The sequence below is a fragment of the Aptenodytes patagonicus genome, chromosome 3, assembly GCF_965638725.1.
Source record: "Aptenodytes patagonicus chromosome 3, bAptPat1.pri.cur, whole genome shotgun sequence".
NCBI classification, from domain to species: Eukaryota; Metazoa; Chordata; class Aves; order Sphenisciformes; family Spheniscidae; genus Aptenodytes; species Aptenodytes patagonicus.
In genome coordinates this window covers 53,148,148-53,163,633 of record NC_134951.1, presented here as the reverse complement: position 1 = coordinate 53,163,633, position 15,486 = coordinate 53,148,148, and the positions used below count along the sequence as shown (strand labels likewise).

Sequence of the window (15,486 nt, the reverse complement as noted above, 5' to 3'; positions counted from 1 at the left end):
ATTTACGGATGTTTGAGTGTAGCTGAGCCTAATATACTTGTTCTCAGGAGGTAGCCTTAACACTGTTTCATCTAAGTTTTTGGGCAGTTGATTACTCTGCCAGAGATGCATCTTTAATCTTTGCAGGTTCCTAAATAATTATCTTCTGCTCCTGCATCCGTGGATCCAGAAACTGCACAGATTGTAGTTTTGACATTTTTAGGTGGAAATTGGCCCTGGTACTCCAATTTCATGAACATGCTGGTTCTCTGGCATGCCAAACCTTGCACCCATCTGTTAAAGGGCATTTTGCCCGCTTGCCTGTTAGTTTGCCAGATTCTCACAGGCATAAACTTTAAATTCCACCCAATAAGAGAGAGGAAAATGATACTCCTGTACAGTTGTCCTTTCTATAAAAAAAGCAGTGGCACTTCGGGGTCAGAAGCTTTACTTCCAAAGAGTTTACTCTATAGATTCCTTTGAGCGTTAGATCAATGCATGTCATTTGTTCTGGTATTTCTTTTCCCCCCTTGGCTGTTATTTTTACCAGCTTTTGTGAAAATCCAGTTGACAGTTTTGATCTTTGTTCTAAAAAAAAAAAAAAAAATTCCTTGCCATTGAGAGTGATGGAAACATACACAATGTATAGTAAGTCAGCACAGTGTTTTGGTAACATCAAAAATAATGTATTGATACAAATGCAGATCCTTTTTTCTATGGTCAGAGTCCTTACAGGCCCAAAATAGTGAGTAGCCATTTCTGTAATGGATCTAGCTTCTCTAGTTCTTGTTCATCTGTACTATTTATACTGTTTATCCTTATATTCCTAGAGGCCCCTTGGCTAGGAAATAAACACTTCGACTGTGTAAGATTTTCTTTGCTACAGCTGTCAAGCAGATCGACAATATATTTATTGTTGAAACTTACAGATAAAATAACTTATGCCTTGTAGTCACATGGGACGGTTTTTTGTAAAGAAAATCACTTGGAATAGTTGTAAAAAGGACTTCTTATAATTCTACAAATTCTGGTCTTAAATAGTATATGAATAGGTTTTTGTCCTGTTCTCAGTGCCTGTTGTTCTAAACATGTGAAGGAATGCTGTTCCTTTACTGTGATGCAGTTGCTTTTACTTTTATACACTGTAAAATGGGCATTAACATACTGAGTTAATTTTACACTCCTCTGCTCTCGGACTCAACAGTGCTAATCAGGGTGTTCTGGTTGCTGGTGTGAGTGTCTTGCCATTGCAAATCTGTAGTTTGCTAGTTGAATATTTCAGTGAGATGGTGATAATTATTACTAGCATAACAATTAGCCACTTCAAAAGAGAAAAGGAGTTAATTTAGCTTTTGTAATTTTTCGACCTGCATTATTTAAATTTCAGATCACCAAACACTGGCTTCTGAAGTGTTTAAAAAAACCAAAACAAACCCAAAAACAACACACCAAAACTACTGAACTTCTGACTCTTTCAGTAGAGACAAAAATTCTTCAAACTCTACATATTAACAGCATTTGCTTCCCACCTTGGGAATTTGGAAGGGGCTCAGTGGTGGTGTTAAAAGTCCACTGTATCCTTTCATTCAGTCCTTCTAATGCTGTTAGATTAAAAACGAAACAAAGCAAAACAACCACTTTCATGTGGCACTGAAGCAACTTACCTGATTGTTGTTGGTGTAAATATATAAAAATTGGCCTCCTGGTTTGGAGCTTGACTTGTAACTGTCATAAGATGCATTCTTTAGGGCTCCAGTCTGTTATAAACGTGATCAGTTATCAGACCATCAGGGGTGGGTGACAATTGTGTTGGAACACAGTTCAGCAGTGTAACATTGGGTTTGTCTACAAGGTGTGGGTTTTTCCCCTTTTTTCCCTAAGGGTAAGATTATGCTGTTATGACTATTACCTATCTACTAAAATACTTCTTCATAAATATAAAGAAGTCTTCCCCTCTCCCCCCCGCTATTCTCACTTTTTTTAAGAAAAGACTTAAGGTGAAGGAACCGAAACTTGCTTTGCAGTACTAAACTAACTTCTCTGCAATAGAAAGGTTTCAGCTTCTATTAAAACAAAGTGGATTTTGCCCAAAATGTATGCCAGAGGGTTAACCAAAAAGGAATAGTGGTTAAATGAAGAACAGCTGGTGTTGAAGAGCTATAGTCTTTCCCATTTGAGAAAGGTTGTGTCTATGCTGCTGAACTGCACCACAGTCTTAACAATCTGACTCCAGTTGAGGGATAACTATTATTTTTGTACAGTGTTGCTGTCTTTTATGAAGGACTGCACTCATTTCATTTAGTTCAGGAACTCTGCTTTAGTGCCTGCAGTGGTAAGACCTTTGAGACCTGTAGCTATTTTGAAAGCTGTGTGTGATAGGCAGCAGTTGTTGGGTATCCTTTACAAATACCAGTATTGCCTGTGGTTCATACTTCCTTGAAGTGAAATCTCGGTATGTCCAAATTCCAACTTTCAGCAGATTCCTACTTTTTAGAGGGGGAGGGAAGAAGTGGGGCAAAGCATACTTTCCTGAAAAAGATTGTTTACTGGGAAGAGTACTTCATCTGTCTTTTGGCATGCCTTGCTTTATATGCTGACCTTGTTATCCAGGCTGGATTTCTGTTGAAGGGCCTAAGGTAGTATTATAGTGCATGAAGTTGCTTGTTAATCCTCAGTGGACACAATTCTTCAGAACGGTACCAGGTCTCACATGGTAGCTTAGGCTGAATATACAGAATGAAGCCTTTGGAGACCAACAGTTACTTGTGATAACCTGTTTGCTTTCAGAGTGCAGTATATACTATATATTTTATTCATACATATCCAAGAGTTTAAAAAAACCCACCAAACACAAACCACCTCCTTTCTATCTGTATTACAAGGACCAGAGAAACATAATTGCCTGTTACAAAGTGTAGGTGCATCACTTCATATGACTTCAATAATCCTGGTTTGTTTGGTTTTTTTCTTTTATGAAAGGAAAAACAAGAATGGTGGTGGCTATATATTGCAGATCGGAAGGAGCAGATGCTAATATGTATGCCGTATCACGTTTGTACACTAAAAGATAAAGAAGAGGTAAAGTACTTCAAGAATTTTCTTTTGGGGTGTTACAAGACCATAAGTGTCTTATGGTATGGAAATACATTTAGGTTTTAATTTTTTCATACTTATTTCTTAAGATGGAAAACAAATTTTACTCTCCTGATAAAAGTAGAGAAGAGCCTTTTTAACTGAAAATTGATAGTGGAGAAAAAAATAATTTAAGAAGACTTTTACGTTTCTTTGCAGAATATAGGGTTGTGTCCCCGTCCCCCGTGTCCCGTCCCTCCCCCCCCGCCCCCGGTATCAAAAGCTGATGAAAACCAGTATTTGTACACAATGATCATTCTTAAAGTTATTCAAATGTGTGAGAAATACTAAGTGTTGTTTTTCTGTAAAGCAGAGGCTGTGACAAATTAATTAGCCTCAGCTCACATGAACCTTTCTCATACTGTAACCTTTGGCTGTGTTCTTTGCTCTTCTGAAAAATGGAGATTTGATGTATTTTCTTTCAAACTAGATTTTATGTTCAATTTCAAGTAACAGTAGACTTAAGCTAATACTTTCGGCAGACTAAATATTTTAACCTGTTTGGGTTTTTGAGATTTAGGAAGCATACAACAGGGTGAAATTGTGTACTTAATGTAGAGTTACTTGGTCTAATAGAGAAAAAAATGTGACTCAATTATTCAGCTTTCATGGAAGGTATTGTGCTTGCGTATTCTGTCTCTTTTCTGTGGCTATTTTATTATGTAGAGATTTTCTTAGAAGTGTCACTTGTAAGAAACTAATAAGCAATAAATACTACTACAGAATAATATTTTTTTTCTTAAAAAGTTTTAGAGTACTTGGGTACTTTTTCTAATGTGTCACTTGAAAGCATAAGAACTTACGGCGTGAATTCTGTTTTGTAGGTAGAGCTGAAGTTCCCAGCACCAGGCAAGCCTGGAAACTATCAGTACACAGTTTATTTAAGATCGGATTCGTATATGGGATTGGATCAGATTAAACCATTGAAGGTGATGTTTAATTCTGTTATATATTTTATTAGATTGAAAGCTACTTCATACAGCTATTAAAACCCCAAAAGTCCTGTTATCTTTAAGAATTGAAGCTGTCCTAATTTTAAAACAGTGGCAAGGAGGGACTTAGAAGCGGTTTCTGCCTGATGCCAGTAGTGGCAATTTTACGATGGATTAAATGGGACTAAAGTTTGTGATGCTTTCCAGTGCCTGCATATTTTAATCCACATTTTCTCACATTTATTAAATTTCTGCAGTATGGTTGGCTCTGGCTTTATACCTTGAGGTCTGCCATGCCATTTCCCTGCCCTTAGTCCTAGATAGATCCAGTTAATCAGAAAAATCTGGCATGCGTTATTTCTGGAAGCAGTTGTTGGTTTTGTTTCGGCGGGGGGGTGGGTTGTTTTGGTTTTGTGTTTGGTTGTTGTTTTTTTTTTTTAAAACTGTCAGTTTCATGTGGTGTGTCATTTTTGTTTTGGGTTTTTTTTTTGTTTTCCCAAATTGGTGTGTATTGTCTGTAACTTTTTTCCCCATCTTTTCTCTCTCTATCCAATTACAGCTGGAAGTTCATGAAGCAAAACCAGTGCCAGAAAATCATCCACAATGGGATACAGCGATAGAAGGTGATGAGGACCAGGAAGACAGCGAGGGCTTTGAAGATAGTTTTGAGGAGGAAGAGGAAGAGGAGGAAGATGATGATTAAACAATACTATTGATTGACTACAATATCTGCACACACTGCAAACTCTTGGTCTGACTGTGGAACTGTACATTAACCAAGAAACACAGTACAGCAGCTTTGAGAAGGCTGAGTTTAATTTTTCTTTACCAATTAAGAGTGCATTATGTAACTTCTCAGTGGAGGTGAAACAAATCTGTTGCCGTTGATACACCTTGGAATATGCTTATGGCTCGTTATAGCCTTCAAGTGCAGGATGGTGCATTTGTTTCAATTGAAAATAAAAGCTTTTTTATTATAAATGTCCAAAAGTGTGGGCTATGTATTGTCTGATCAGTTTAGGGTCCAATTTAAATAAAAGGTACTATTAGCTAGGAGCAAACTTTAAATCAATTTTTCTGCATTAGGAATTTATTTTAGAAAACGTTTTGGTATATTTGACATTACAGATCTCTGTTGATTGAAACAACATCTGCTCAACTTTCAAACTTGATCGGTTCTGTGGTATTCATTAAATATTTTGCTGTGATACTGCTCACATCGTTCATAGCTTTAAAAATCTGTTTTACTTAACTTGATCATTATAAATTGGCATCATACCCATTGCCACATTCCATATATTCTGGAGGGCTGCTTTTTTAGGACTGTTGCCTTTTTATGCCCAAGATTATAATGGAAATCGTAAACTTTCTTGACTCTGCCATAGGATACTTATTAATGGCTTAAAACATTTTTAAGCCTTTATTTCATCAGATCAGCAGAAGATCTGAGTCTTTTGATAAACAAAATGTCTGAAAGCAATTTTGGGACCATGTGTTACGTAAGTTGGTGGCTTTTGTGTAATACCTTTATTAAAAGGTATATGCTGAAAGCCGAAGTATATTCTTAACTCTGAATCTACCTGACGCTGTCGGAAACATTTTAAGGGTAAAATACAACATGCAAAGAGGGCATGTTTTGTATCAATTTTGAATTCCCATCAATAAACTGGACAATTTGATGGCTGTTTGCATTTGTAATAGTGTGCATCTCTGTCTGAGTTTTTTTTACCTCAGTCTCCTGCAGGGCTGTAAACAAGACAGTGATTCCATCCCTACTCCTGTTTAAAAACAAAACAAAACAAACAACAAACCACAAACAAGTCTAATTAGAGAATAAATTCAGGGAGGAGAGAATCAGGGCTGTTAGTGTATTGTATGACTTGACAAAAGCCATGGATGGATTCTTCCTTTTCTTCCTCTCAATAAAACAAATGAAAGTGATTAAAAGTTGTATTTCTATATTTCAGAAATACATAGCGTGTTCTGCAAGTAGGAACAGATGTGTTTCTGTTCGTATGTATTGAACTATGAAAATGCAATGCTGTAAAGCGTGACAAATTGTCATGCAGGAAAATTTCCATCCTATGAAAATTGCCCAAAGCCAGAATAGGTGCACACTAATTTGTGACCTTGTTTATTAGAAAGGGTTGTCACTTTAAATGCAAATTTACATTGTTATATTCTTTGTAATTGCAATAGTTGCAAATAAAATTTGAAAATGTTCTAAATGAGATTATGGTATCTTTCAAAGTACTTCTGAAGTGCATATTGTGCAGGAAAAACCCTTGTAAAGCATAAGCAGCGTCAGGTGTTCAAACTCAGGAATGAAGACTAGGTTTAAATTAAATGCCTTGTACACTTGGTGCCTTTTAACTCCCATTTTTATTTGTGAAATACAGTAGAGAAATAATAATAAAAAAGCACTAGTTGCATTCCATAGGCTTTCAAGCCAAATACTGCACTGATGAGAGAAATGCTTGAGGCAGAGTCACCAGACTCCTCGTTACCAAGTAGGCAAAATGAATGCTAAACTTACATCATTCTGCCAGAACAATTCATAGTGAACTTCTGCGGTGGTTAAAAGTTGGGAAGTGATTATAGTTAGGAGATACAATTGATATTAAGAGCGTGGGGCGGAGGGGGGAGTGCTCTGACTACTGATCCCTAAATTTGACTATTAAAAGTCAGGGTATATACTTGCAAGATGTGAATGCATTGAAGTGATTTAAAAAAAAGAAAGAATCATGTCCCTGGTCTGAACGCTGAAGTATTTTCTTCTTAAAGATCGAAGCTGGCAGCTGGGATTACACCGAAAGTCTGCAAACCAAGGGATAATTCTGTTGAGGTTAACAAAGGCTAAATCTAATGCTACTTCAAATGTGGGTCTCCTGTATAGTCAAGGTAACTTAATAGAAGATGTGAGGAAAAGAATTGCAGTGGTATTGGAAATCTTCATAATGTGAAGAAGGCATGCTGATACTTTCTCTCCTAAAAATATCACCTATATAGTTGTGCATCATTTTGCAACACCTTCTGGGACAGATGCAAAAATGGGGCCGAGGAGGTATTTAAGAGCTTCACACAATTAAAAACACTAACTGCAGATGCACAACTCTTAGGAGTGTTACTACATTATTGAATTGTTAGTTGGTCTATCGTGTGGTGTGTCCATTAATAACCATTTTTTAACAACAATTTGAATTGTCATTCAAAGATTGGCTAACTCTTCCTTGAATAACAGTTACTGGGATGGGCAAAACTTTATGGGAAGAAGCAGCATTTTGCGCTCGCTGTTGTATAGGCCTTGCTTTTTGATAGGGTTTAGGAATTAATTCAGCCAATTTTACACCTAACTCTTTTGAAACTCTGGACTAGTAACTGAAGAGTAAAAAAGTTCTAGAAATAAAATCTGCTTTGCTGCTGCACCCCCAGTGCAATAGTGGCCCAAGCATAACTTGGAAGCATCTAGCATCCTTTCAGCGTGACTAGGTTTATTTTTCCCCTTCTGCTGTCATGCTCCTTCTTGTAGCATCTTGTTCTGGATCAGAGCAGGCACGTGCCCAGCCGGACTGTCCACCCAAGCAGAGATGCTGCGAATACCTTCGGGGCTTGCAGAAGCCGCTTCCGAGGGGCAAAAAATGGGACTTGGCTAGAACAGGCAGGAGGGTGATGCAACGCAACTGGCCCTGCTCCTCCTGGCCCAGCTTGCGTATTGGTGCGGGGTGCGGTAACTTGCAATTAGTCGGTGGCAGTACCGTGATTTAGGGTAGATAAACACTGCTTGTTAAAATAAGGGATAAATTTGAAGTAGATATGTGTAGGTAAAAGGGACAAGTTATAGAAACGGGATTTTTTTGTTTGCGTAAAATGATTTAACCCTTCTTGCCCCCCCCAAATGTTGACAGTGGTTGGTTAACGTTAAAGGAAATGTCACTTTTTCTAGTCTGATTCTGGATGACTAGAAAGTTACACTTGCGCAAAAACCTGATAAACCCTCTCTAAACTGCAGATGTCTTGTGGATGGGAAAACCCTTAAGCTGTAGAGGAAGAGAAGGTGCTTTTTCAAATGACGGGGTGTAGTTCCAGGCCGTACTCCAGCAGGGGGAGGCAGGGGCATGGATTTCTTCAGGAAACCCTGGGATTCTTCCAGGGGATACCTAGCGTATTTTGAGCTGTAGGTTTGGTTTTGTTTTCCCCCTTTCTGGAGGAGGAAGGCATAAGTCGAAGTTTCTTTTCTCTATTTCTTTTCTTTTAAACAAACTTCACTGTTATATGTGCATTCTCCCTATTTTTATATCTGTTTATCTGTGGGTTTTTCTCCCCAAACACCTTGCTGACTCTTCATTTAAAAACTGCTGGAAGAAACCCATTTTAAGATTAGAATTATTTAAATAATAATAATAATAATTATTATTTAATTATTTAAAAATAAAAACCTGGCAAAGAAAGAAAGGCAGAGCTTCCTTTTGTAGCAGGAATTGGGGTGTTAATGAGTCCATTTTGAGCCTTAAACGTGGCTTTGCATTGGTTTTTGGGAAAGTATTTGCATAAGGTCGACGCCGTGAAGGTATCTCCAATTCAGCTGTATTTTAAGCTCTGCGAAGTGAGATATGTTAGGTGGTTCTACCGTGAGGATGCCCGTACCTCGAAGAGCTGATTTACGGGGTGCCTTGTGGGCATCCGCAGCGTGCCGTGGTCACTCGAGTTTTACATTCTGTGCAGAGACACATTTAAAAATGCCCCTGGCAGTATTGTCTTTAAAATCTGCGCAGAGCGATGGTGCTCTCTTTTCTTAGGGTTTGTCAAAGACTTGGCAGAGCGCTCGAGTGCTGGATTAGAGGTTGAGTGTGTGCTTAAACTCATTTCTATTTAGTAAGGTAAGCAGGTGCTTTGGTGGCTGTGCTATGTTGGGGCCTTAGCAAGTCGGGGAACAAATAGAAGAGAGAACTTTGGGTGACTCGTGTTCAGTATTGAACTCTAGATGGGGTACCATATTTGTACACGCGGTACATCTGGGTGATGTTCATGGCTTGCATTTCATTTCTTTCATGTCAATGTTTTGTTTTAAGATGCAATTTGAGCCCACACAGACACTATTTAGTTGGTAGAAATAGTTTTCTGCCAAAATTGCTTATATTTATCATTCCGTTAAATAACAGAGCTGTTGCTGGCAATGAAACCTATTAATAAGTCTAATTAGCACAATAGATTGTAAAGCTATTGATAATATTTTTAAGCCAAATTGCATACGCTCTACCTAGAATTTAATTTCAAATGTGTGCTGAATCAGGAAGCATATTCAACCTTTCATTGTGTATAAGCCTTCCATGTATATGCTCTAATAATTAAACAGGGAAGACGTTACAGTTACATTGCACGTGTGGAATTTAATACCATAAAGGAGACTGCATGGACCACCTTGAGCAATTGTTTTTAATTCATCCACCTTTACTTTAAAATAAGGTGTGAGTGCTTTCCTTTTTTATGCAAGCAACATAGCTACATGCTTCATGGCACAAAGCTGGAGGCATTCGGGGAAGAAACCCTAGAAAAGCTGGACATTTTGCGGGTATCTCCTGCAGGGCAGACCCCGAGCCGGGGGAGCCCCGATGCCGCCGGGGCATTCCCGGTCCCACACAGGCCAGTGAGGATCACCCAGGCATTGCTTTTGGCTTTGCTTGGGCACGGTTATTAGATGCTCCAAAGGCCAGGCTGGTATGAGGCCACCTTTAACTTAAGGTGGCTGAAAATGAAATGCTGTCCTTGCTGTGAAAGGTTGTCCTGGCTTTTAGGCATGGTTTTCCATCACTGGAGTTGTTCATGTGTATGCCACAGATACAGCATCTTTTGTAGCCTTTATGGCCTGTGCCATTATACCCCGTACATCAACCCACCCTGCTCTCTCCGATGGATACACACCCCAAACGTATGCAGGGATCAGAAGGAGACCATACTCACCAGTATACCAGGCTGATGTTTCCCACAGCTGGGAAATGGGATAGCAGTGACAGCGGGGGCTTTGCCTTCGTACCTCCAAGCATCTGTACTGCGATGTCTGGATTTATTTGCGTGCCATCCTCCCATCAAGGAGACCCTTCAGGAGAGCGGGAGCTGTGGAAGGCCAGTGGTGTATTGTTTATTGGGTGTTTTATTTTTTCCTTCCCAGCACACAACCCTTTCTTGGTGCCCAGATCACAGCTATGGAATTTGTGCTCTCTAATGTATGCGTGTGCAGTAAATTAAACTCAAATTGAACGACCAATTTCCTTACAGCTGAAGCTCCATTAATTACTATGTGTAAATCACATTAGCTGAGTTTAGGTTATAACGGCTGTAAAATATACACTGTCCGTGACAGGGTGGCGAGATTTGGAGGCCCAGGTGACAATCACTTCGGTCGCTTGAAATGAACAGATGAAATGTGATAGTTCCTGCCTCATTTTGCACCAGGCATTTGGTCCGTCCAAGCCGCCCAGCTCTGCAGGTCCCTCCAAATCAATTCAGATGCAGGAGAGCCTGTTGCTCTCCTGGTCCTGTGTACAGCACATGGGTGGCAGCTTCCTATCGTGAGACAATTTGAGCAACCTCATTTATGTTGTTAGCTTCTCTTAAATGTCACATGGCAGAAGGCACTGCTGCCTACAGGTACTTCTTCCTTAAGCTATGAGGATTTACTCTTCGCAGTTAACTTCCCCACATAAGGTTTTATCTTGGTTGTATCTTTTTATGGTTCCCTCCTGATGTAGATTTGTTAGGTATATTTGATTCCTTTTTTTTTTTTTCTCCTTTGTTGCCATCGGGGCTGAATAGTTCATTCAGATGATGAAAAGCTGCCCCATTATATTTTACATTCAAATTCACATTTAATATATAGTATGTACACTAAACGTTACTGGGGATTTAAAATACAGAGACTTCCATGTACAGGCTTTTCATTCCTTGGCAAAAGCTGCCTTTAAAACGTCTGGCCCATCTCTCAGCAAGCTTGTAAGACTCAGAGGTGATCAGGCAGGGCAGCTGGGGCCGGACCTCACAGTGAAGTGCGAGTGGCCCATGTCACCTGCTTGTCCCCCACCCTGTGCCCCCCAGAGACACTCTGCCCCTGGGTCCTGGCGTGGGGGGTCAGGCTGTTTTAGACCAGTGAAGAACCTCTTCTCCTGTTGGTGTTTTTGCCTGGTAGCTGTGGAAGTCAGGATGATGGGCTCCCACCACCTGAAGGGCTGTCGCTTTCGGAAAGAGGGTGTCGGTAGGGGATGGCTGGGTGCTGTTGCTCCTCGCGCAATGACTTTGTCCCCGCTGTGGTGACACCAGAGCTGGCTCTGCTGGGCACACAGCAACAGGTAGGGTAGTGCATCGAGCACTTTGGAAGCAATGAGACAAGCCAAGCACTAAAAGCAAGAGAGGCTTGGGTGGCAAGGCCAGGGAGACCATCTGCATTATAAGCTCAACAGAAGCAGAGGGCTTAAAAGAGAAATAGTCGGGATGAAAGCAACTTAGTTTGTCCAGTCCGTTGCTTCCTTGCAGCATCAACGCTGAAGCCAGCCCTGCGTGGTGCGTCTCTAACCTTTTCCTCCAAAAGGCCGTTGATGGAAATGCCTTGAGCGGTGCCTGTGGGATGTCACCGGGGCGTCAGTGCCAGGCAGCAGCCGCAGGTCAGCGCGCGCTGCCCGCATGCTGCCCGGCCAGCCCTGCCCAGTGCCGCATCTTCCACACTGGCTACTAAAAGCCAATTAAAACAAAAAAATAGAGAGGTATTGTTCAAACCCCAGCATCTCTTAAAAGGGAAGCATGGCCCTCTTGGTCAAATGTGAGCTGGGGAGACTCACAGGAATGACAGCAATTAATCACCATGCTGCTTTGAATCTTTATGTAAGTGCTCAGTGTTAAATATTACAGCGGCACCAACGCAGAGGCTGACACCAGCCTTTGTAATCCAGGTCTCTGTAGATGCGAGGTTGCAGGCTAGGCAATAATAAAATTATTCAGCTTGTTAGACACAGGCAAGGCTTTTTGGTATGCATATCATGCCAGCCTCAAAAATGATGGAAGTGTCAAAATAGCAGAGGAGGGAAAATATAAGGAAAACCCTAAAATCAAGCCTTTTATTTAAAAAATATCACCACTAAAATTAGATTAGTTTTATTATAACCACAATATGATTTCTGAAGTTTAGCATGTGAGCAATTAATCAGCTAGCTCAGATAACGACTGGGAAGTATGTTTTGGTTCTGGTTTGTTTTTTTTTTTTCTTTTTTCTGTTGGCAGCTATTCTACAGCTGGAAAGAAAATTTGTCCAATCTCTGGCATAGAGCAGAGGCCACTTGTGAAGTTTAAACCTCCTTTGCTAGGTCAACTAATTGCTTGCCTGTGACAGGATCTGACAAGTAGTTGCAGAGTTACATGTGGATGAAGGACAACAGAGCCTGTTCTGGGATTCTGGATTTCACATGACTTTGGGGTACTTTGGGGCTAAACTATACTAAAGTACTTCCCCCACCACCAATAAAATAAAATCCAGATACAAATCAACCTCAGAAGCTAAGCGAATCATGAAACTTTGATATATTTCTGATCTCTGCTAGTATTTTTTTTTTTTTTTAAAGAAAAGTGGTGTATGGCCAAGAGATGTAGCTGGTGTCTGTTTGTTAGCAAGGCAAACGTGTGCGTAGGTGCCACAGCTGCCTGGGTGGCTGCACAGCTGCATTTCACTCTGGTGGCAGGACAGCACTGATCCAGGTCTCTACTCACAGGTATCGCACCCATCGGCGGCGTGCCGGCGGCTCCCTGTGTCTCTCGCAGCCATCACCAATCTCTGACATGTTTATGGAGAGGTGACTGTGTATCGGCCTCAGCTTGGGGGTATGCATGGCATGCCCTGGGCAGAAACTGGCCTCTACGACCAGTGATGGAGGTGGCATTTTGATATACTGACAGAAGGGGGATGCCTGTCCCATGTGCCCATTCATCAGGTTTTTGGGAAGTAGAGCGCTGCATCCACGCTCATCACTGAAGTACCCTCTTCCACCCAGGCCCCCCTTCTCTCCTCCAAGTGAAGAGCCGTGGCATTTGAGCCCTTGGATCCCAATTACCATTCAACAGGCTCTAAACTGTGTCAGGGTTTGGCTGCCAGAGAGGGTCTGCCCCTCCTCGGTCGTACAAGCAGATGCTGTGTGGGGAAGTTTCTCGACTGAGTTTGTATGCAAACAACATACAGCTCCTGACTGCTGATGGCTATCCAACTCCCTGGCTAATTAAAATCTATAAACTACACTGGCATATGTAATTTAAAAAATAGCTCTGCTATAGTATGACTATGCATGTGTATTGACTGAAAATAGCACTTGCCAAGAGAAAAAAGAGATAATTACAGTGAATTTGGATAGCGTCTGATTTTATTTTTTCTATTGAATTAAGGAAAAGGAGTATGCAAACATATCTTATATAGAGACATATATCTTAACTGCTCTTTTAGCTATGGAGAAAAAACGAATCTACCGGACTTGGACATTTGTATAAAATTTTATTATATGAAATTACTATTAATGGCTTTCTCGCTGATGAGTTTTGCTTGAGGGTGGCAGCTGAGCCCGCCCCAGCTAGTGAGATGCAGCGCTCCTCTCGCAGGAGTCAGGAGATGGCACCATCGCACCTCATCTTCCCCCTCTTTCTGGTGTGCGAGCAAGTGTTCAGTCTGGGGAAGAGAGGCTTTCTGTGTGACATGGCCGTGCAGTGGCTGCTGGGGAGGACCTGCGGTGGAAGCATAGTTTTCTCCCTGCTGCAGTCATTAATGTTTGGAGACCAAAATTTTGGGACTGAACCCTTGGCTGGGAATGGCTTTCTTGGCCTTCATCCCCCTCAGGTGTGATATGCATCTGCCATTATCACCACCCTGCCTAGCATCTTCAGTGCTATTTCCCACATGATTTCTGTACTAATATGCCCTCAGGAGTGCCGTATTTTTTAGGATGGGAATAACATCTGCTTTCCTAGTGCCAGAGCAGTTTTCCAAGCCCAAGGGAGGAGAGGGGGAAGCCGGGGAGGGTGTGATCCTGCCCTGGTCCAAGGGGGAAGGGCCCACACAAGGCATGGCATGCAGCGTGGTGGATGCTGGGGAGGGAGAAGAGCCCTGTTTGATAACACCCTCTGCCAAAAAATGGCTTGCTGTTGCTTCTCTTTTAATCACATGCATGCAGCAGCTCAGGCTTTGCGTCTGTAAGGCAGGGACAGGCACACAGAGAAGCAGAGCATGGGCATCTGCACCGCCCGTGTGCTGAATGGGAGCTGATTAACGAAATCCGGTGGTACCTCGCGCAGGAACGGGGTTTCCTGGCCGGGGTCTCCGGCTGCCGAGCAGGGAGCTGCCGGCTGCTGCAGGGCTGTAGGTGTTTAATTGGTTAAGTGCCTGGGGGGGGGCCTGGGGTGGAAATGACTGTAAAACCAGCAGAGTAATCCAAGGAACAAAACCCCTCATCTGGAGGATTTTTTTTTTTAATTACTGCTCAGACCCAGTTATCTCTACTGCAGAAAGTGAGGCTATTTGAGCCAAGTTATTTGAGAAAGATGCTCAAAATAGGAAATGTTTAGATTGCTGCTTCTGTTTTCATTTCATAGAGCTATTCATTGAATTTATTATTGTACTATGATATTATATTTGTTAAAATAGATTCTTTTTATTTGTCAGATGATAACACTTCCCAGCTCACAATCCCTCACTATACAAAAGCCAAAACTTAGAGCTTAGATGCTGGTTAATCAACTCCTGGAAATTTCCCAGAATCGGAGAAAAACCCATTTAAGAAAGACGCTCTTTTAGGATAAATCCTAATGCTGTTCAAACCATTTTGGTTTCCACGATGGTAAAAGGAGGATTGAATTTTCCCTGTAAAAGCGGTGTGCAAGCCTCTGGGACTCTGCAAGGTACATGATACCAGCTGCTGTAAGACATGCACGCAAGTTGCACCCAAGCTCCCTGCTCCGTCCCACGAGCATCGCTGCAAGGATAAGTACCTTTCGCGCCACGTCCTGTGCTCCGGGCATGGGAGGGAAAAGGGCTGTGTCCGCTGTAAGGCCACCCCCGGCTCTGCCCCAGCTGGCCCGAGGAGAGCACGGTGCTGCTTATGCCTGGTGGCAGTTATAGTATCTGCTTGGGGAGGAAAACATACTGGCTGCATGAAAACCCTCTGTTCATGTATTATGGTGATTCTTACAAGAAAAAGCCAATGTTTCAGTGCATTGCCTCACAAATAACTGTTCTGGTGTGTACTCAGCGAATATTTTCTAATTCAGCCTTTCAATGCCTTACCCTTGTCAGGCATTTCTCATGTAATTAACAGCAGAAAGTCATGCAAAAAATAATCCTGACTCTTCCTTCATCTTTCCATGGAATGAGATGCGGTAATTGCCATCCATTTCAGTGTCCCTGGAGCAAGCCCCTCTGCCCAGC

General features: G+C 41.6%; 1 protein-coding gene across 1 annotated transcript in view; it reads left to right on the top strand.

Annotated features, from left to right (window-relative positions):
- The window catches only part of SEC63 (SEC63 protein translocation regulator), a 65,689-nt gene extending 59,963 nt beyond the window's left edge, over positions 1–5,726 (top strand). The window contains exons 19-21 of the mRNA XM_076333351.1: positions 2,959–3,057; positions 3,936–4,040; positions 4,603–5,726. Of these exons, the coding sequence (XP_076189466.1) occupies positions 2,959–3,057; positions 3,936–4,040; positions 4,603–4,746 (348 nt within the window). The 3' untranslated portion in view covers positions 4,747–5,726. The remainder of the gene's footprint in view (positions 1–2,958; positions 3,058–3,935; positions 4,041–4,602) is intronic.
- Positions 5,727–15,486: the final 9,760 nt, after the last annotated feature.